This window comes from Trichomycterus rosablanca, chromosome 1 (assembly GCF_030014385.1).
Source record: "Trichomycterus rosablanca isolate fTriRos1 chromosome 1, fTriRos1.hap1, whole genome shotgun sequence".
In the NCBI taxonomy this organism is placed as follows: Eukaryota; Metazoa; Chordata; class Actinopteri; order Siluriformes; family Trichomycteridae; genus Trichomycterus; species Trichomycterus rosablanca.
Window position 1 is genome coordinate 14,746,657 of NC_085988.1, and position 23,896 is coordinate 14,770,552.

General features: G+C 40.6%; 1 protein-coding gene across 1 annotated transcript in view; it reads right to left on the reverse strand.

Moving 5' to 3' along the window:
- The window catches only part of ctnna1 (catenin (cadherin-associated protein), alpha 1), a 238,033-nt gene that overhangs the window by 204,808 nt on the left and 9,329 nt on the right, over positions 1-23,896 (reverse strand). Inside the window, exons 2-4 of the mRNA XM_063018999.1 lie at positions 20,405-20,520; positions 19,247-19,442; positions 6,075-6,241 (exon numbers count right to left, since the gene is read on the reverse strand). Of these exons, the coding sequence (XP_062875069.1) occupies positions 6,075-6,241; positions 19,247-19,442; positions 20,405-20,509 (468 nt within the window). The 5' untranslated portion in view covers positions 20,510-20,520. The remainder of the gene's footprint in view (positions 1-6,074; positions 6,242-19,246; positions 19,443-20,404; positions 20,521-23,896) is intronic.

A 23,896-nucleotide genomic window follows, 5' to 3' on the forward strand; every position in this document is an offset into this window, starting at 1 on the left:
GAAATTGACTGTTAAACTGTTAAAAAAAAGTGTTTCAAAGTAAACTTTCTCACAAAAACAGAGATGGCCAAAGATGGAGAACGTTTAAGCACTCAGCGACAACGTTACGTCCCTCCGAGTGCAGCCGTGAGTGAACGTTCCTCGGCGGCATAAAGCCGCCGACACGTCGCAACTCGATAGCTATCTAATCTCAGAGAAGCTGGGTGTTGCTAATCTGATCTGCAGCAACAACCAATCAAACGTGGAAAAACAACGGCGGCTGAAGAATTCAACCAGAAATCCATGTCTGCTATTGGATACGCAACTGAGCTTTAGCTAAAACACAGAACAAGCATAGAAATGTCGATTAGTCTTTTATCAGGCAGCTCATTATAATTAGGGCCTCAGTGTGTATGCAACTTCCAAGAAAAACAGTTGCATGACGACACCAGAGAAGTTCATATTCAGCATGTTTTGCATTGTGAGGTCTGCGTTTTGTCAGTTTTCTGTGGTAAGGATCAAACCCAAGGTCTACATACTGTATGACGGCTATGCTAACAGGTTTTGCCCCTTAAAACAGAACGGTCCAAACGTCCAAGTCTGAAAGCAAGAGCCATGTGCCATCAATTTCCAGCCAAATAGGATTTCTTTTATCAATTAATCTAGACCTACAATGAGACCCCCCCCCCAGGCCCCGATCTAACCAACTAGCGCAGGCACCAGGCCCAATCCCAAAGATCACATAATGCAAACATCCCTCAAACATGACCAGTTGTGTTTGTGAGGATGCCTGGTCAGGTCAGCAGCTCTGCTAAGATTCAAACTCCGGGATGGCTAGACTGTCTTGGCTTACAATATACAGATGGCTTAAACTTGGGGGTTTAAACACTATGCAGTGTGCCAGCCTATTAGAGTGCTATGCAGTGTGACAAATGCTTTTTGACTAAATGGGCACAAATTCCCACAGATACACTGCAAAGTTTTGAGGGTTTGTTTATTAGGACTTTAACATCATGTTTTAGACACTTTGGTTACATTCATGACAGAAACGGTAGTTACTCGTTACACAAGGTTCATCAGTTCACAAGGTTATACTGAACACAGTCATGGACAATTTTGTATCTCCAATTCACCTCACTTGCACGTCTTTGTACTGTGGGAGGAAACCGGAGCACCCGGAGGAAACCGCCGCAGACACGGGGAGAACATGCAAACTCGACTCAGAAAGGTGGGAATTGGCACTTTATGCTAGTTGTATTGGTCTTGCATTATTTTCATATATGTAAATATATAATATTTATATGTTTTCAATCTTATATTATTGAAACATTTGATGATTACTTCTGTATTATCTTGGGTGAGGATGTCTTAATTTATTGGGCATATGTAGTCTTTGTCTTTGTGTGTGTGTGTGGACTAACCTTCGAAATGCAGTTCAAACTAAATATGGACGCACGAATGGTGAGCAGAGTAGGAAAAGAAAACATTTGGTTCTGACCAAACAGCCTCTCATTATACTTGCTCTGCTGGTAGTGAAAATAATTTGGACCAAGTGGCTTTGTTCCCTGAGGCACACCCTTCAGTCTTCAGCCTCACTCACTCACTCTAGTACACACGTAATGGGAAGGCTTTTTCTATTCTATCCGGGGCCGAGCACCAAACCAGATCTGAGCGTTTAGAATCAGACCGATGGTGGAACAAGAACACCTAGGAAGCTACTCGGCCACATTCCTTCCATTTCACACTCACTTCACACCGTTACGACTATTGCAGCACTGCTGAGGAACTTAAAATAGTTCTGCTTGACATTTGATCCCACACTATATAAAAAGAGGAGGGCGTGGGACCCCATGAGCCTCTGCCGTGAAAAAGATGAATGACCAAAAGGAAAAAGCCAGGTACTTTTTCTTCTACTGTAACAAAAGTCTCCGAGCTCTACGTAATCGAGAAGAGCTGTGGACAAAAGGCCAGTGAAGCGTTTACAGGAAAGAAAAATGGAGTGTCGACCAACGGATATTACGGCTTATTATAAAAATGGCAGGCGACAAATTTGATACTTGATTAGTCAGCCTTTGTGCTCCGTACAATCACGGCTAAATGTGAAAGCGCTGATGAATCGTCTCGGCCCTCTTACCATCAACCAATTCCCAAATCACCTAATAGCTTGTATCAATGTGCACTACATGGGGAACAACAGTAACCACACATTGGGTCTGTCCGAAAATCTAGTGATCTCTCTACATAGACGCAGTCTTCATCATCCTACACTTCTGAGAAGAAGGCATGTCTAAATTCTTAGATCCCTTAAAATGCTCCTAATGCCGCTCAGGTGGCGCAGCGGTAAAAAGACACGCTGACACCAGAGCTGGATTCTGAGTACATCGTATCGAATCCAGCTCTGCCTCCTCGGTTCGAGGCCGAGTGACTGTATGAACAACGATTGACCGGTTGCTCAGTTGGGGGCGGGACAAAGAACCGGATGTGTGTCTCTCTCTGTCAGAATGCGATTACAATCTCTGCCGGCTGATTAGAGGCGCCTGCACAGAGATGAGGAAGAGCGCCCTTAGGGTGTGTCTCTCCGCATGCAACGCTAGGTGGCGCCACACTCATCAATGTGCGGGTGGCAAAAATGCATCCGGCTGCTGCCCATGTTTCGGAGGGGATACGGGTTAGCTTCGATCTCCTCGGTCAGGACAGGGTTCAGCATAGACAGAGAGGAAGCATGATGCAAATTGAACAATTGGATGCGCTAAAGGGGGAGAAAAAGGGGAACATTAAAAAAAAAAAATGCCCCTAAAGTGATAATCTGACTGAATAACGAGGGAGTGTGCGGTGCTTCCTTAGCGGTGAAGTCAATCCCAGCATTCAGTGCGGCACAAATTCAGACCTGTCCGTGACAGTTTAACCGTTTTCAGTACACAGAGGGAGACGTTAGCTGGCATGCTAGCGATTTCTGTCAGCTCAGCCCACTGGTTTGAATAGCCTGAGGCTAACTGTGTTAGCTTAGTTAGCAAAGACTGCGATGACGTAATCGCTGTTTAACTAGTGCATCTAAATAATCTGCCTTGAGTTCGACGTCTTATTAGAATCCTCTCTAGGCAGCTGCTCAGCTAGGTAGTAGGCAGCAAGGCAGCTCACTAGGTTAGAAGACAGACCCACTGTTAGTACGATTCTTAACGCAACGCCATGTTAGCTGCTGTGGCTACTGTCATGGTTGAATAACAAGTTCTTTGAAAGGTCAAACAGGCCATGCAGCAGGGGGTTGATTCTTTATAGCAATTTCAAAAGATACTTCACAGGGATTAGGGTGTTGTGAGCATGACTGAGGGTGTACGGTTTATTTTTAGGGATGTCCCGATCCGATCTCAAAGATCGGGGCCGATCAAGGCATTTTTTAACTGATCGGAATCGGCTTTACTAAACCCGATCTTAATCCCGATCTTTTGTTTTACATCAGCATGTCCGCTGAATTGGAAAGTCCAACAGTTTAGTGTAATGTTTGCAATGCGAGCGTTTCACGAGGCGGTAGTAGCAGAGCTGCGTTCATTACTGTAGAATTTTACTGTTTATATGGTGTGTGAGTCGAGGATCACTCCGGTTTACAAAACAACGTAGTGATGCACTCGTTTAATAAAGAAATAAATACACGGTATATTCACATATTGTCAGGAGCAGAACACTTTATTAACTTATTAACTGTTATGGTACCGAATACCGGACAGCTAGAGTCAAGCACGCTATTCCATGCACTATGGAAGCCCCAAAGGGTCAAAACACACTCACTTCAAATAGAAACGTCCATCAAACCACTGTCACAATACAAGCACTTTAAGAACTGGCTTTCCTTCATAACAAAAGAGTGACTTTCCATTTTATTTTGGTATTCAGGTTTTACTGTAATGCTGTTAAGTAACTTTTTTTCTTATATTCAAGTTAAGCTGCTACACAGATTTCTGTTCATTTTTAGTGCATCACTGCATTAAACATTTTTTTTCTTTGAATGTAAAGTTTAAAGTAAAACTGTAATTATCTCACTCATTTTGATTGATTTTGTAAAAATAAAAGAACATTAAGCCAATAGCTTGGATGCAGCATTTTTTCCTACAGCACTGCAGAGCTATTCAGTTGTTAAACATATACATTGGATGAATCTGAATAACTGTAATGTACTTGAAGTGTGCACTGTGTGAACAGTATTATCTAGTTCTTATCTAGACAATATCTAGAAAATGCAAGTATCGGTCTGAGACGCGGTATCGGATCGGGATCAAAATTAATGATCGGGAACAAAAAAACGTGATCGGGACATCCCTATTTATTTTATTTATTAGGATTTTAACGTCATGTTTTACACACTTTGGTTACATTCATGACAGGGCAGGTAGTTACAGGTTACACAAGATTCATCGGTTCAAGTTTAATCTCAATCGTCATGGACAATTTTGTATATCTAGTTCACCTCACCTGCACGTCTTTGGACTGTGGGAGGAAACCGGAGCTCGAACCCAGGACGTTCTGGCTGTGAGGTGACGGTGCTACCCACCAAGCCTCCGTGCCACCCAAGGGTGTGTAGTTTAATTCATTTCATTTTATTATTTTTAATATTTTATTGAATTTAAGCAGTTTTTACAGGGGGCTAAGGGTAGCCCACACACCATCTAGTGTTGATCACAGCAGCGTTTACACCTTTTAAATGATACACAGCAAAAGCACCTTCTGTTGACCGTGACGGACACTCTTGGATTGTTTTCATGCTCAGAGTTTACAACAGTACAGATGGTTTATGTACTTTTATGCAGTTTTATATTGAATGTATTTTAATACATGGCAACTTCATGAGAAGATAAAAAAAAAAAAGGAAACGACTTCATAAAAACTGAAATGCTTCAATCAAAGAGCATTAAATCCTAAAGCGCTATAAAGCTACAACAAGCGATTAAAGGATTAGTAAACGCATAATTGCTGTCGAAAATACAAACCTGGTCTCGCAGTTTTATGGCTCACTAGTCACTATGCTGTAATTTTCCCAGAATGCCATTCTCTAAAACATGTCAAATCTGTTCCCACAAACAGGGTTCCCACTGGTCCCACACTGGATCCAGAGAGACCCATGCATAATCGCAGCGTCAATAGAATGAGACCCAGTTCAGTTTTGTTTGTGCGAATGCCCGGCCAGGTTGACGACAGTCGTGTGCCAACTTTAGAACATTTTAATGCACAAACACTTTACTTTTGATAAATGATGCAGTCCCACTCACACTGCCCCTATACAACCGGGTCTAGTGAACCCAGCCAAAAAAAGGGGTCTTTAATAATAATAATAACAATTTAATTTCTTTATTTGGGTTTTAACACCATGTTCAACTCGTGTCATTTAATGGCAAAACAAAACAGATATGTTTCTGTCTGTCTAATTTATCTTGTCTTATATTTTTCATTTTATATTTCATTTTGATGGCTGCATACTAGGTTAAACCTTTTCTTGCATTGTCTTGTGTTAGAATTTCTTTTATGGTTTTAGGCGTGTGTACTTGTTGTCTCTCCTTGGTGTATTTGGGGCGTTCTATCAGGATGTGCCTTATTGTAGCGAGTGTTTGGCAGATTTTGATAAATAAACGAATTTTAAATGAACTTGTGGGACAGTGGTTAAGAGTTCGAATCCCAGCTCTGCCACGCAGCCACCGTTGGGCCCTTGAGCAAGGCCCTTATAACCCTGTCTGCTACAGGGGCGCCATACGATGGCTGACCCTGCGCTCTGACCCCAGCTTCCAAACAAGCTGGGATATGTGAAGAAAGAATTTCATTGTACTGTACAACTGTATATGTATATATGACAAATGAAGGCGTTCTATTCTACACGAACGGCCACTTGTGGAGGCTTTACGTTACATCTCGTAAACCACAGTGGGACCAGATTGCCAACATTTTTATGAAGTATATTTCATTCTGTGTTTTTGTCGTTTTGTTGTGCTGTTTGTGTGGCCTGGGTCGTGGTAAAAATCAAAAATAAAAACCTACACAATCTCATGACTGTAAAGAGAAGTAATGATGTGTGTGTGTGTGTGTGTGTGTGTGTGTGTGTGCGAGCACATCACCAGTTTGAGCTGCAGCAGGAGCAGGTAGACGTCGGACATGTCGGCCAGCACCAGCAGGTGTGTGACGGCTGAGAGAAGAGCCCGAGCTGATCGCACCATGTTCCCTCTCTTCACTGAGGAACAGGGGTCTTCGGCGAACTCGCCCGAGGCCTGTCGCATGGCCTCTCCTAAAGAGGAACACACACACACACGCATTAGCATTTCTTCTGCATTTATACTGGACAAACAGAAACAAACCACAGAAGGAGGAACAGACGCCGGTCTGGCTAGTTAAAATGTATTATTCAAAACATGATGCAGTGGTTGAGACCAGTTTGTGGGATTGTTTGTCTGTTTATTAGGATTTTAACGTCATGTTTTACACTTTGGTTACATTCATGACAGGAACGGTAGTTACTCATTACACAACATTCATCAGTTCACAAGTTTATATCGAACACAGTCATGGACAATTTTGTGTCTCCAATTCACCTCACTTGCACGTCTTTGTACTGTGGGAGGAAACCGGAGCTCCCGGAGGAAACCCACGCGGACACGGGGAGAACATGCAAACTCCACACAGAAAGGACTCGGACCGCCCCGCCTGGGGATCGAACCCAGGACCTTCTTGCGACAGCGCTACCCACCGAGCCACCGTGCCACCACCAGTTTGAGAGACACAAAGCAACTGATGAATAAATAATACAGAATATCTTCACTCTCCTCTGGTTTGTTTTTATAACGTCATGTTATCACATTTATGATATGCAGGAATCAGTGTTTTATGCTAGTTTTATTGGTCCTGTATTTTATATATTATATTGTAGTTATATTATTATTTTTGTATTTCTTGTCGCTCTAAACTGAAGCTTTTATCCAAAGTGACTTACAATTGTGAAAACACAATCTGAGCAATTTAGGGTGAGGCTAGTCCAGTACCTTAATCGCTGACCAACCATTGCCGAAAAATGTGATACCCATGGTGACAGCTAACCATATATAATATATGGTGTGCAGTGAGAAAGCTTTATGCTGTTATGTGGCAACACCAAATAGGCCCGAGTGATTTGCCTATACTGAACCAAAACATTAGCACCACCCCAAAAAATGTGCATGTCAATTCCCATTTCTGGATCTGTCGATTGCCGTACTGATGGCAGTTCCTCATAGTTCATGTGTCAAGAGCAGCAGATCTTGGGTCTGTCTAAAAACCTACCTGGGCAGCTGCTTCAGTAGAGAGGATTCTAATAAGACATCAAACTCATAAGGCAAATAATTTAGATGCACTACCTGGACAGCGATTACGGCGATTATGTCACCACAGTTTAGCTTACTAAGCTAACACATTTACAGGGCAGTGGTAGCTCAGTGGTTAAGGTGCTGGACCAGTAATCGAAGGTTGCCAGTTCAAGCCCCACCACCGCCAAATTGCCACTGTTGGGCCCCTGAGCAAGACCCTTAACCCTCAATTGCTCAAGGATCGTGTTAAGTCATAACTAAGTCGCTTTGGATAAAAGCGTCTGCTAAATGCCGAAAATGTAAACGTACCGAAAACAGTTAAACTGTCACTGACTGGCTCAACCATTTTGACAGCATATTATGCAGGTGGTCCTAATGTTTTGGCTCAAAGGTGTACTGCAGTGAATCGGTAATCAAGTTTATATTGTCAGGCAGCAAACATAAGCACTGTGCTGCCAAACTCTCAAACAGAACACATTTATCTCAGGAAAAACAAGAAATCATGGCAAAAGAAGACAAACACCTTCATTCATACAGAACTCTACTGAACACAATCAGTTTGTTAATTACACAACAGATCTGCTGAGCCTTTCAAGGTTTGTTTTTTTAAACTGCAACGAGAAGCAAAATATCTGAAACTTTTAGAGTTTTTACAGTAATTACTATACTTAAGATTTATGTAGATTTAAGTCGAAAGCCTTCACTGCAGCGTGTCATTTAAAAGTTACTCCCCACCTATTAAGCTAAACACTGGGCCTTTATAAAAGAAAAAAGACGACAATGGCGGTGAACGTAGCAGATCATCTCCTCCCATCAGACCACTAAGGTTCAGGCATCCACACTAATCATTTTACACTACAAACTGTTCCCTGTTCTTCAATTACAGCGGCGAAAATGGGTCAGTTTGGCAAGTACAACTGCCAGCACGCAAGGAAAGAGGGTAATTTAGGACTGGGGGAGGTGGTGATTTTTTCTGCACAGTAATACTGGTGTAATAAACGAGACGACCGGGGTAGACTCAATAAATGCAACCCACTCTCAAACAGCAACAGTGTGCAAATAACAGTGATCAACCAGTTACATGATAACCACCAAAGAGTCGTTTATCATACAGCTGACAGATCTCTATACAGTAGATAGACAGAGAGTCATTGCAGACAGACAGACAAAGACAGACATATATAGACAGTTGTTGCAGAGACAGACAGACAAAGACCAAGAGTTATTGCTTAGACAGACAGAGCAGACATGTACAGATAGACAGTTATTGCTTAAATATATAGACAGACAGACAGAGCAGATATTTAGAAAGACAAAGACAGTTATTGCTTAAATATACACAGACAGCTACTGCTTAGATAGACAGACAGTTATTGCTTAAATATAGACAGACAAAGCAGCTATAGAGAGAGACAAAGACAGTTATTGCTTAGATAGACAGACAGCAGACAGACAGATAGAAAGACAGTTATTGCTTAATTATACAGACAGCTATTGCTTAGATATAGACAGACAGCAGACATAGAAAGATAGAAAGACAGTTATTGCTTAATTATACAGACAGACAGCCATTGCTTAGATATAGACAGACAGCAGACAGACAGATAGAAAGACAGTTATTGCTTAGATATATAGACGGACACAGACAGAAAGTTATTGCAGATAGACAGACACAGACAGAGAGCAGATATATAGACAGACAGACCAGTTATTGCTTAGATATATATAAAGACACACAGACAGACAGCTATTGCTTAGATATATACAAACAGACAGACAGAGCAGATAGACAGATAGACAAAGACTGAGTTATTGATTAAATATATAGATAGACAGTTGTTGCTTAGATAGACAGACAGAGCTTAGATATACAGTATAAGACAGTTACTGCTTAGATACAGACAGACCAGATATTGCTTAGATATATACAGACACACAGACAGACAGTTAATGCTTAGATAGACAGACAGTTATTGCAGATATATAGACAGTAGGGGTGGGCGATATGGCCCTAAAATAATATCACGATATTTCAGGTTATTTTTGCGATAACGATATTTTTGGCGATATAACAAAACACTGACAAATATTTTATTTATTTCGAGAAAACACTATTGCAAAAAAAAATTTTGTTCAGATTTTATTTAGAATTAATATAAGTTAACACGTAAAAAAATTTAAGAAGTATGTAAGAATTACACACACTTTTCTTTATTTTGTCTTTCCAGTAAAAATAATGTAACAATGTAGTGGTGAAGTCAGACAATTTCCATAGGGGTGGCCAGACTGAGACCATTGCTCACACAGGGGTGGCACAGAATCTAATACCTTTTTTTTATGTGGTCACTCATTTATTTACCTATACAGGCAGTGAGTGCCATGTAGAATTACATAACGAAGACCCGCATAATAATAATAAGCTTTTTTTCTCCTGTCACAGAATCAGTTTCTTCCGTTCAAATCGCTCGACCACCATGGGCAAGACCAAAGAGCTATCAAAGGATGTCAGGGACAAGATTGTAGACCTGCACAAGGCTGGAATGAGCTACAAGACCATCAGCAAGAAGCTTGGTGAGAAAGAGACCACTGTTGGTGCGATAATTCGAAAATGGAAGAAATACAAGATCACAGTCAATCACCCTCACTCTGGAGCTCCATGCAAGATCTCACCTGGTGGGGTAAGAATGATTCTGAGAAAGGTGAGGTCAGTCCAGAATTACACGGGAGGAGCTTGTCAATGATCTCAGGGGAGCTGGGAGCAGAGAAATGCTGGATATGACCCCAAGAACACCATCCCCACCGGGCATTTCTCTGCCTCCAAACACGGCGAGTGGAGTTGATGCCAAAGAGCTCAATTTTGGTCTCATCTGACCATATCACATTCTCCCAAGCTTTCTCTAAATCATTCAGGTGTTCATTGGCAAACTTCAGACGGGCCTGTACATGAGCCTTCTTGAGCAAGCCAAACTCGTCGATGTGTGGGTGGCAAAGATGCATCTGGCTGCTGCTCGTGTTTCGGAGGGGATACGGGTTAGCTTCGATCACCTCCGTCAGGGCAGGGTTCGGCATAGACAGAGAGGAAGCACGATGCTAATTGAACAATTGGATGCGCTAAAAGGGGAGAAAAAGGGGTAAAAATTTAAGAAAAAAATAAAATAAATAAATAAATTAAAAAAAGAAGGATGTGCGTCAGTCACAGAAGGAACAGTTGCAGAAATCATTTGACATGAAACCAGCAGGTGTCCACATCAAGTCTTTGCCCCTCTTGTGAATACTTAGGACAGTCGGTTAGAAAATGCCCGATGGAGATAGGAACTTGACAGGAGTCATATAATGGAGCATTTTCTCCTCTCATTAAGTGGCAATGTGTTAAAGTACGCCTGATTCGGCACCTAGCGTAAGCCACCTGATCACTGCGTTTGGCTAATTGGAAGTTTTGTTGCGTGTTAATGGGAGAGAATCCACAAACACAAAACAAGCACCATGAAATATGTTCGAACGTTATGTTTCTTTTTATAACGCCGCGTCACATTTCTGATATTCATGGCAGGAATCTGTGTTTTATGCTAGTTTTATTGGTCTTGTCTTACATTTTTAAGGAATGTGATGATTATTTCTGTATTATCTTGAGTAAGAGTTTCTTTTAATGTTTTGGACATATGTAGTCTTTGTTTCTCTCTGTTGTACTTTGGGCATTCAATCAGAATATTCAGGATGTGTTTTATGGTGATTGGCGTCTGACATTTTCCACAAGGTACGGGCTCTTCGCTTAGTATTAAGTGTTGGTGTGTCAGTCTGGAACAGCCCAATGTGTTACGTCCCCACTGAAAGGCGGCAGTCTCGGAGTGGAGGGTGGGAACAGTAACAAAGGCGGGCTGTGTAGATGAAGGTGTTGAACAACCAGTAACAAGACCAGCACAAATAATAAAGAGGGTTTTAATGAACTAACAAGTCAGCTACGACACCAGGTAACATCATAGATGCATATACAGTACAAACACAAAACACAAGCAAGTGATGATGTTGGTGGACAAACCTGGGAGAAAGAACATGGACAGTACCAAAGAAAATGATAAAACAAACTACACTATGCTGTATGTTTAAGCTCTAACCTACCTAGCAACTAAAAACAAAAGCTAATTGCTACGCTAGGCTAAACTACCAAAACTACAAGGGGTGGTACCTGCCCTCTAACCTAGTGTGTCTACATGTAAACAACTACATGCACACAATGTACATGCGCACATCTAACCTGTTCTTCCACCCAGGGAAAGGGGAAATAATGGGAGCAGACAGGGGGTACTATAGATAGTGGACAGACTAGCAACAACAACAATCATAAAAATAAAACAAAACTTAGCCAAAACACAGACAAACTATAAACTAGCAAAACTGTATTGACATTAGCCTTGTTAATTTTAACTTAACTTGTTAACTTAAGCAGAGAGACAGCATTTAACCAGACCATTGAGCCAACACTCACCTACACAAACCACATCAACTGGGATAAAAAAAAAATATATATATATATATATCCCGGACGAGCCCCGCCAGTTCTACATCTAGCGTAGATAACTTGGTCTGTATGTTTTCGGTTTATTTCTGATGTTGGGGTCTCTCCAGTCATGAGATTAAATCGACACATCCACCTCCTCTCTGTCTCTCAAACACCTGAAGGATTTTCTCTTTTCAGAATGATCCATCTCGACACAAACCATAAGGGACGTGTATGAGAGCGTTCCAAAAAAGATAAAAGCTTTTCATGAGGCGATCGATTGTCCTGCTCAAGATTAGCTACTTGATATTGAACAAGTGCCCATCCATTGTATTTCCAAATTGCGATACTGAACCTTGTTAAAGGTTTCGACCTCACAAGAGGAGCGTAGCGGACGGGTATTATGTCAACTAGCCAGCGATATGATCAGGAATAAGCTACGAGACTGTCGGATCACAATGATCCATTTTCAGCTGGGGTATCTGTGCTAAGAGCAAACTGACCTTTGTGAAAATAGCAGCTCTCACAGACTGACAAATTACAATCTTTTGGCACGGAGCGCCGAGAGTACATGATGAAATGCACAGTGGGTGTCGATTCATAATGGCCATAAGATGCGATTTTAAATGGTTACAAACGGCTTTCTGGCCCAGGTCTTCAACCACGAGGGGTCAAATTGTACCGCGCTGAATGAAGAGACATTCAGTGGTGCTTAAGTGAAGATAACAGCAATTTAGGTATGCTAGCTCTCTCTCACTCTGCTGAAAAGCTGCAAAGTCTCTGGTGGATCGATAAAACATTAAAGTTTAAGGTAGCAAACATCTTAAAGGGTAAATACTCAAAGCGTTTTATGCCCTTGTTTAAATCCAAGCCACTGCTGTGCCGCTGAATAACCCTTCTGGCTGTGCCATTCTGTTTAAACTCTGAACAGAAAGTTTCAGAACAAAAAGAAGAAATTAAAAGTCAACCTGGAACGTTTATAGTTCCTGTGGTGACAAAGCTGCAGAGACCTGCTAATCAATCTGCTAAATAAAGATTTATACACTCTAAACAGCAGCATTATCAGCGCTCGGGCACATGCCACACGGCGTCTAAATGCCACACAGATTACAGCCTCCCAAATTCAATCTTCACACTCCAGAGCGTCACCACAGACCTCTGCCAGCTCCATGCACACCAACCTGATCGGTGCAGATGACTGTCTAGACTGGATTAGATTCAAACACCCCATTTACAAATCATTTGGACGGCACTGCTGAGGAGAACAACAATAAAGCCGTAGCACTACTAGTTGAACAAAAACCCAAAACTTGGAAGAATGCTTTTGAAAACATCACTATGAGAACTTTTTTAATGAGGCAGTGTGAATGTGATGGGGACTGGAATCTTCTCGACAGCTTGACGAAATGTTAATGAGATAAGAATGAACAAGTACCAACACTTTTGACACAAACACTAACCCTACGCTCAGACCGGCAGCGAAGCGACATGACAATGGCCTGCTGTCATTTTCAATTAGAGCTGGCAATTTCCGGCAACTGAAGGTGAAGCAAATGGTTGGTGACACAAATGTTTTAATTTATGCAGATTAGGATCAAAGTGAGTGATTACCAAGAGTGATCAAGAACTGATCATTGAGCAAAGCAGTATGTGCATTATCTCCACCACCATGAAACCAAATGCCCAAAGGCCATGACCCATCCAGTGAGAAAACTGGGCGATGAGCAATCAACGATTCGAGCTACAAGACATTCATAGATATTCATTATTTTATTAGGATTTTAACGTCATGTTTTACACTTTGGTTACATTCATGACAGGAACGGTAATTACTCATTACACAAGATTCATCAGTTCACAAGGTCATATCGAACACAGTCATGGACAATTTGGTATCTCTAATTCACCTCACCTGAACGTCTTTGTACTGTGGGAGGAAACCAGAGATCCAGGAGCAAACCCACACAGACACGGAGAGAACATGCAAACTCTAGACAGACCCTAGAAAGGACCCGGACCGCCCCACCTTGCTGTGAGGCGATGGTGCTCAGTAAGATATATAAAACTATGTTTAACTGTTTCATTCATGATCAGTTTTATTAATCAATTTTCTAATCAAAACATTTTATGAGGGGTGAAAAGGTGCAATTTTCATCCAAAGGAGATGAAATTTCAGGACAGAAGACATGGAAAAGCTTCCGTATATTAAGTTCTTTGAGACTCTTTCTAGATCTGGCTTTAAGATAAGTCTTAGGTCATCCAATCAAGTGTGGTCAGCACTAATAACAGGCATTTTCTGCTTTTCATAGGTTCGCTTTATGTCACCTTGCTTTAACAAAACCACCTACAGTATACTAGTACCGTCCAGTTATTGCTCATTAAGGCTTTTACCTAATTCACAGACTTTAAGGTTTGTGTTTAGAGATTTAACGTTTTTCATTCATGTAGCGTTTAAGTGTCTCACATTGACTGGTTAATTTGGTCCTAGCAATCCTACAGCAATTCAGTTAGCAATCGGTTAGTCAAAATGTCCAAGATGTCTAGGTGTGAAGCAGCTAAAAACACAACTCTGGTAACTGAGTTTGGAAAAAAAAAAACTCGACTGAATATGTGGACGCAGAGGTCAAGACACTGACGAGAATTTTCGTATTGGAGACAAAACAAAGTCTCGCACCGTCGCTGGGTGTTCTATAGGTTCATTCAACTATTAAGGTAGCTGTGCCATGTATTGTAGCTTCCATTTATTCCATCATTCAATTTATGAGTGTAATTTAATGACTGCTGTGAAAATTAGTGTCTTTTTTTAAAAATCACAGATTTTTACAGAACACAAGGTCAGTGAAATTAAGAAAAAATTTTCGTATATTTAGTAGGGTCCTAATTATTGCTAACCAAAAGAAACGTGACCAGGATTTAGGCTTTTATGAAAAGCGGAACTAGCAGAAAGCATTTGATTCTACATATATCCCTTGCTTCTAATAAGCTCGCTTCATACCACCTTGCTTTTACAAAAGCACCTATACTAGTACTGTACACATTATTGCTAAACCATTATTTACTTTTGCAAAAAAATTAATGCATGTTAATGATGAAACTGATGAACAATAAGCCAAGAAGAATGCGTGTCAAATAAAATCACAGAAGGAACAGTCACAGAAATCATTGGAAAGCCACGACTGCAGCGATATGAAACCGACATCTGTCCACATTCCCCTCCAGGCCCTGCAGGCCTGCGCTGCTGGGACACATTGCACATTGTATAAATAAAGAATGCCTCATTCACTTCACATTAGAATCAACAAGCTTTTCAAATATTCATAGCAAACAAGCCTGCAGGAAAACGGGGTGCAGGTGATGCTGACAGAGGTAACCGACTCCATTAGCCCTGCCGCTTCCACCAGAAAGGAAAACCACCCAGGTGGCGGCGGCGTGTAAGGATGTAATGAGGTTCAATAAGAGATTAAGATGGCACTCTAACAGCCTGTTTAACACTGGTACAATCTAATAAAATCAAGTCACATTTAACAATCAGCACTAAAAAAAATCACCCTGAAACAAAAATAATAAAAAAAAAAGGATGGATTAGGTTCTGAGTAATCAGTCATCCGATTTATAGGGGCACATTTATGCAACAGAATTACAAAATTATAAACTATTTAAATAGAAATTTACTGGACAAGACAATTATGCTTGTAAGGGTTGTGAACACAAAAAGGCAAAAGCTATTGAAACACCTCAGTAGTAGTAATAACAATAATAATAATAATAATAATGAGATGGGCTGAACTGGAATGCCAGTGTCTCACTTTACTGACTTCTCTTCAAGACTAGAGCATTCATCATCTACACTTGCACATCCAGCAACAAATCCTCATTCACACTGTACTCGCAAAATGAAACTAAATTGTATAAGCACACACGTACACAAGGTAATCGGAAATTGGGGAAAGCAATCAAGACATTTAAAGACCCAAACAGTAGACCCATATGGTCACCAGGAGTCAGAATCAACTTGGCAGTCCTAGTGATGATGATAATGATGATGATGATGATGATAATAATAATACAACAACAACAACAGTAATTATAATGTACGTTTGGGCAGAATTGGAATGCTAAACCCAGGAGTCAGAATCAACTTGACAGCACTTAGTATCAATAATAATAACAACAAAATAATTGAATTGGAATGCCAGTGTCTCACTGTACTGACTTTACTTTGCAACTTGAGCATTTATTACCTACACTAAAGGGAAACAAGGGTTCGACCACTAGCACATACAGTAAAAACAAATCCTCATTTACATTGTACTCATAAAATTAAACTAAATTATATACGCACACGTGTAAACAAAGTTACTGATAATTGAGGAAAGCCTTTAAGACACCCGAAGGCCCAAACATTAGACCCATATGGTCTCCAGAAGTCAGAATCAACTTGACGGCTCTTGGTATTAAAGATTATGATAATAAGAACAAAAATAATAATAATGTAAGTTTGGGCTAAACAGGAATGCCAGTGTCTCACTGTACTGACTTTTTTCTTCACAGCTAGAGCAGGGCTCTAGAGTGCGACCAATTTGGTCGCACATGCGACCTAATTTCTCAATGGTGCGACTAAAAAAAATCTCAGGTCGCACCAGTGCGACCAGGCATCCGAGGGAAAAAAAAACCAGACACACATTAGGCCAATATCATGGTCTAAACCAATCAGAGATAGTGAAGGGCGGGACATTATTGTAGCGGTGATACGTGAGCGACATTCAGCTCAGCCAATCAGAATGCAGCACCAGGTTTATACACGTGCGTTCGGACATTCTGCCGTAAGTTTAGTTTTGTATATGAGACTCGCCGGATGTCCCCAGAATGGAAGTTCGGGTTCTGGAGCTCGGCGGTGTAAAGTGTTGTAACGCTCACTTAAGTCCTGACTAAACAGTTAAAGTGACTCGACCCTGTCGTGCGCCTTTATTCCCACACCTCCACCACCGCACAGCAAAAGACCCGCAGCATCCCCACCGGACAGCGGCTAGGTGAGCCGACCCTCTACAGTAGCAAGGGGCTAATGCTAGCGGTAAAGTGCCGCGATAGTGAAAGTAAAAACACGACAATATTTTCGTTAAGTAAAATATAAAAATAACTAAAAGACCAAAATATATTAGAATACATGTAGTCAAAATACACAGTGAGTGCACCGCAAGCGATTTTGGGAATCTGTGTAAAAGATCCAGTAAAGCCGATAATATAATGCACTGCATTTAAGATTACACTCTAACACACACACACAAACATATACATATAATTTTAAATACACACACACACATAAATAGATATACACACATACATACACATTTACTCTATTATTTTTATAATTTTTATAAGTGTGCTATAATTAGTCTATAATACTATAATTAACTGTATAATTACTACAGTATATTAACTGTAAAGAGCATGGGAAGACCATGGCCGGCAATAGTATATTTGTGACTGGTTCTAATACATTTTGAATTGAAAGGCTGAAAAAGCCCAATGCATCTATAAAACACATTACATGCGGCGATAAATGCACTGCCCAAGTGTCCCCCTCTCCCCACTGCCTTTCAGTGGCAGGCAGCAGCAAACAGATCATCAGACAAGGCCATGTTGACCAGATTGTTAGTTATTTACAAGTCAATATTGCCTGTATGGACAGTGATTTAAAAAAAAAAAGTGAACCTGTAAACCTGCGGTGTTAAATGCGATGCGGTCGAAAATTTGGGTGCACCTAACTTTTGTGCTGGTGCACCTAAGAAAAAAAGTTAGGTGCACCAGTGCAACCAGTGCAAAAAGTTAGTCTAGAGCCCTGTAGAGCATTTATTAGCTTCACTGAAGGGAAACAAGGGTTCAACAACTTCCACATCCAGTAAAAACAAATCCTCATTTACACTGTACTCGTAAATATAAGCTAAATTGTATAAGAATACTTACGTAAACAAAGTTATCGATAACTGGGGGAAGCCATTAAGACACTTGAAAACCCAAACAGTCGACCCATATGGGTTGCCAGGAGTCAGAATCAACTTGACGACACTTAATATGATGCTGATGATGATGATAATAATATTGTAAGTTTGGGCTGAATAGGAATGCCAGTTTCTCACTGTACTGACGTTTCTTAACTAGATCATTCATTAACTTATATACGCACACGTGTAAACAAAGTTTCTGATAACTGGGGAAAACAATTTCCCTCTGGATTGATAAAGTTTCATCTATATCTATCTAAGCCATTAAGACACCTAAAGACCCAAACAGTAGACCAGTGTTGTCACCAGGAGTCTGAATCAACTTGACGGCACTTAGTAATAATGACGATGATAATAATAAAAAATAATTAGAACAACAACAGTAATTATAATGCAAGTTTAGAATGCTAGAACCATGAGTCTGAATCAACTTGACAGCACAGCAACAACAATAATAATAATAATAATAATAATAACAATAATAATATAAGTTTGGGCTGAATTGGAATGCCAGTGTCTCACTGTACTGACTTTTCTTCACAGCTAGAGCATTTATTATCTACACTGAAGGGAAACAAGGGTTCAACCACTTCAACATCCAGTAAAAACAAAGCCTAGCTTACATTGTACTAATGAATGTAAACTAAACTGTATAAGCATACTAGTGTAAACAAAGTTATCGATAAGATCAATTTAAATTATTCCAGTTTCTTTCATCAGTTTTTCATCCATCATTAATTGACGGCTGTACATTAACCGACAAGTTTATAGTGTTTTAGGAGAATTTCAAGCACATTAAGCAGCTAACACAGAACAGTCAAAGAAGTCATTGTTCGATAAATTCAGTTGGTTAAAATGTCCCCGACGGGCGTTTTGGTGGCACAGCAGTCTAATAAGCTAGCACACCGCTGCAGAGTGTTCAAACTCGAGTTTAAATCACAGCTGGTCAGGCGTCCACGCAAACGCAATTGGCCATTTTTGAGGGAAGGAATGTTGGATGCATTTTTAATGACGAGGCAACCTATGGGCTGAGCAGAAAGGTTTGATGCACTCAGCAGTAAAACACAGTAGCCCACCAATGCTGGAATCCAGGGATCGAATCTCAGAGGTGCTATTAGATGGTCGGTCTGGTCATCTACACGGACATGACTGGCTATGTCCTGGGGGAACTGAACTGTCCAGCCCTCGCAGGAGGTATAATAGAGTCTAAACATCCTTTATAACCAATAACATTTACCAAGCTGTGACTTTTGTTGGTCATAAGCATCCTCTATTTAAAACCATTACTTTTGTGTTGAATACCAGGTGTTATAAGGATATCTGTGACGGGGACGTGCAATTTTAAAATCCTTTATAAATTTTCAGCATCGTCTGATAGAATCTGCATCAGAGAACTTCTCAGTAAATTCTCTTAACCTGTACCACAGCTTAAAAACAAACCAAAAGTAAATGAGCACCTTGTTTGCGGACATCCTCCACGGCAGCAGTGAGCTCCTCTTTGAGAAACTGGCTCTCCTTGGCGATCTTCTCTCCTTTCTCCAGGAAGTTTTGAGTGGCGTTCTCGACAGAGGAGGCCAGAACGTGAGCCTTTTTGGAGCGACCCTTTTTCTTGCCGGATGGACCTTTGTTACTGGAGTTAACCAGGGTGGTGACCTAATGGGGAAAAACACAAGGGACGACCATTTACATATCTAACAGAAAAAGAAACAGACACACTGTCTATATTAACACCGATCAGCCATAACATTAAAACCACCTCCTTGTTTCTACACTCATTGTCCATTTTATCAGCTCCACTTACCATATAGAAGCACTTTGTAGTTCTACAATTACTGACTGTAGTCCATCTGTTTCTCTGCATGCTTCGTTAGCCCCCTTTCATGCTGTTCTTCAATGGTCAGGACCCCCACAGGACCACTACAGAGCAGGTATTATTTAGGTGGTGGATCATTCTCAGCACTGCAGTGACACTGACATGGCGGTGGTGTGTTAGTGTGTGTTGTGCTGGTACGAGTGGATCAGACAGCAGCGCTGCTGGAGTTTTTAAACACCTCACTGTCACTGCTGGACTGAGAATAGTCCACCAACCAAAAATATCCAGCCAACAGCACCCCATGGGGCCTGTGTCCACTGATTAAGGTCTAGAAGATGACCAACTCAAACAGCAGCAATAGATGAGCGATCGTCTCTGACTTTACCAACTAGGTAGGAGTGTCTAATAGAGTGGACAGTGAGTGGACACGGTATTTAAAAACTCCAGCAGCGCTGCTGTGTCTGATCCACTCATACCAGCACAACACACACTAACACACCACCACCATGTCAGTGTCACTGCAGTGCTGAGAATCATCCGCCACCTAAATAATACCTGCTCTGTGGTGGTCCTGACCATTGAAGAACAGCATGAAAGGGGGTTAACAAAGCATGCAGAGAAACAGATAGACTACAGTCAGTAATTGTAGAACTACAAAGTGCTTCTATATGGTAAGTGGAGCTGTGGTTTTAATGTTATGGCTGATCGGTGTATTTGTATTCAGATCCAGCAGAAGGTCGAGGTGTAAAATAAAATCTGAAATAAAAGTGATGCTGCTTCTTCTATTGTTTAAGATTTTTACCTGGGTAACAAGTGGCTCTAGCAGTCTTTCCACAGCCAGGGTGCGGATCTCCAGGCTCTTGGGATCCCATTTGAAGTTGATGTTGGGAGTATTAATGGCCGTCATGTTCTCAGATGCTGTGGGGGAAAAAACACACTACTTTAGGACTGCTTCATCAACACGTTATTACACACACATACGAAATGACAACAACAACCAGGTCCATGTTTATTTAATTTTTCTATGTTAAAATGCTTACAATCGAGCATACACAAATTTCCCTTTTAACACGGTTGAGGTCAGTCAACCTGGACCTGACTGTGAGGTTTGCTTCACTTTTTACCTGAATATACGTCTAATGTAGCTGACTTCTAAAGGAAAAGAAAGGCAAGATACTCAGTATACTAAGTTAGTTTAATTCTTAACGCTATCTCAGCTGCTATGGCTTTTATCATGGCTAGCTAACAGATTAAGTCTTTAAATATGAAAGTGGTGGGTCCATTTGTTTTCTTTACTTGCGCGTATGGTGATGAGTGTTTGTCTAACTATGAGAGTGTAGAGTTTTCAGTATACTATGTACCATAAACCTGTTAAGGATACAGATAAATCCAATCTTACAAAAGCATGATTCCTAAAACATAATACATATTAAAACTATCTATTACAAATCGCTACAACCCCAACCAGAGTTAAACGCCAAAGTAAAAAAAAAATGTGTCTTCAGCACTGATTGTGCAGTCCTAATCTGGGGAAGCAGGAAAAACTAATTTCCTAACAACATGAAAGCACAAATAGTGCGAATTAAGCAAGTTCAGAAGGTTGTTATGATATTTTAGGGAGTTGCTAACCCATTTGCTTTAGCATCCTATGTAGTTACTACCGTGTTGCTCGGCAGCTGCTACAACAATTTAGGTACTTGCTAAGGTGTCGCAAGGTGGCTACTATGGTGAGGTAAGGGTTTGCTATTCTGTTGCTCGGTGTTTGCTAGTGTCCCTGGTAGCTGCCAATGCCATTTTAGAGCCAAGTGGCTGCAAAAGCATTCAAGAAGGTTGCTGTTTCAGTTCAGGTGGTTGCTAGGGTGCTACTAGATGTTTGCTATGGCATTTCTAGTGAAAGAGAGTTGCTAGGTGGCTACAAACAGCACCCCAAACTGCAGCTGATTTTGCACTAGTTGGCATGTCTAGGTGATCCATATGGTGTTGATATGGCATTTGAATTTGGGTCGTTTTGGCATCCCACTGAGTTATTTAAGTTTTGCTAGAGGATCTCTGAGGTATCTCGTGGCTCATGTTTTAATCAGACCAAACATTCTGGTCTTGGTTTGGGGAAGAAAAACAAAAACAAAAGGACGTTCAGGTGGTACAACAGTAAAGTGCCAACTCGACCACCAGGACAGATAAAAGGCCTCCTTAACCAGTGCAGGGTTAGTGTAAGCAGCAGGAAAAAAATGAAAGAGGTAACTGGAAATTACTAAATTGAGGAAAAGGTGGTTAGTGGTTAAGGAACTGGACTAATGAGCAAGTGGTCTCTGGTTCAAACCCCACCACTGCTAGATTGCTAATGTTAAATTCTAAATTCTCAATTTCTTGCATTGTATCAATTACAACTGTAAGCCACTTTTGATAAAAGTGAATGTAAAATGTGATGTTTCTGGCAAAGTTGTAAAATTTGCCCTAATGTATAAACTAGGGATGCATCGACACCATTTTTTCCCCAACCGAGTACGAGTAGTAATTTAGTACTCGCCGATACCGATACCTATTTAGAATGATGCAATCTGGAGCATTATGGAATAGTGTAGTTTTTAGTGTAAAATAGTGCAGTGGAACAGTTGCTTGGGTTGCCATCACTAATTGTTAAAGCTTCTGACAAGCTAACGTTAACGTTCATTAATAAACGCACGTAATTAACGTTGTGCACATCATACATGCGATGCGATTCTGCTGATTGAAATATTTACTTTAAAAGGATAATACAGTCCGATCCCATCTGAGCCGATTCTATCAGCACATACATTCGTGGTTCACCTCGGTAAATCGTAAACGACTCTGAGTCGGCTCCCGCTCTGTGGTAATAACCAGTATAATTAAGCCTGAGCTTTATAATGTAAGCGAGTCACACAAAATGTTCTGTAGTAGTTGGTGTTTATTTACAACCGCATCATTTATTATAACAGTAAACACGGAGAGATGACTGAGAAAAGAAGCTTACAATGAGTCGACTCCTGAATCACTTGTATCGACACTGTGAACAGAGTATTGAACACAAACACGTCCTATAACAGCGGTCGCTGCTTTTCTAACCGGTTATCTTCGCTGTTAGCTCTATTTTGAAGGTTTTTTTTTTTTTTCAAACGGAACTAAATAACATTAAACGTGCATGTGAGCGTGGTCAGTGAGAATAATTCAATCTGTCTCCCGTGGGTGAAAAATGAATTGCTTTAGTTTTAGAAGTAAAAAAATCTCGCAATGTCAGGCACTCGCGCCCCACAGGTTAAAAATCTCGCAATGTTAACGCAGCAACGTGCACTAGGCACAAGGTATCGGATGTTTAGTATCGGAGCCTCGTTTGCGAGTACGAGTTAATGAGCGCGGTATCGGGCTAATACCCGATACTAGTATCCGTACCCATGCATCTCTAGTATAAACAAAATTTGTTGAATTACTTTTGATCAATCACTCATAAAAAGCCAAAAGAAAAACTTCCGCAGCAAAGACACAAACAACAGTGCACACAACACTAACAGGATCGCCTTGCTGGTGCTTCCTTTGGCCAGTATAAACACCATTAGACAGTATAGAAGCAAGGCTTCATTGTTATATCACGTTTAACAGTTCTAAACAAGCTAACCTCTTGTGTTTGTCAACCTGAAAAACCAACACTTTGGAATAAATAATTATGCTTGCTAGAACTAAAGGTAAGAGAAAGAGGATGGCCAGCAACAAGATGGATGGATAAACTTAAATGAATAAAGAACAAGCCATTACACATCCTTTTAATGATGGATTAGAAGGCACAAAAAGTAGACAGGATACTCTGGAGAATACCAATTCATGTGGTCACCAGGGGTCAAAAATCAAATTAACGGCCAAATAAGTAGTAATTGTATTACACAGTCAATATTTTGACTTTATTAAGTCTAACTGTATTTACTCTGTGCTGGAGCTGCTGTAACACTAGAATTACCCCCATGGGGATCAATAAAGGGATTTTATCTTATAATTAATATAAAAACTAGCTCAAAATATTTTTTGTCTGTTGAGTCTGGTTCCTCTCAAAGTTTCATCCTTGTAATATTTAGGGAGTTTTTCTTTGCCACTTGCTCTCAGTTTGCTCATTAGGGGTTTTTTGGTCCTGGAAGCAGCTTGTCCACGATAATAAGCACTGTACAAATAAATTTGATATGGCTTGAAATTACAAAACAAATAAAAGGAATATGCTAATAAGACCAGCATGTCTAGAGGTTATTAATATTCCCCAAATGCTCTGAAATATAGTATAAAAATGACTTCA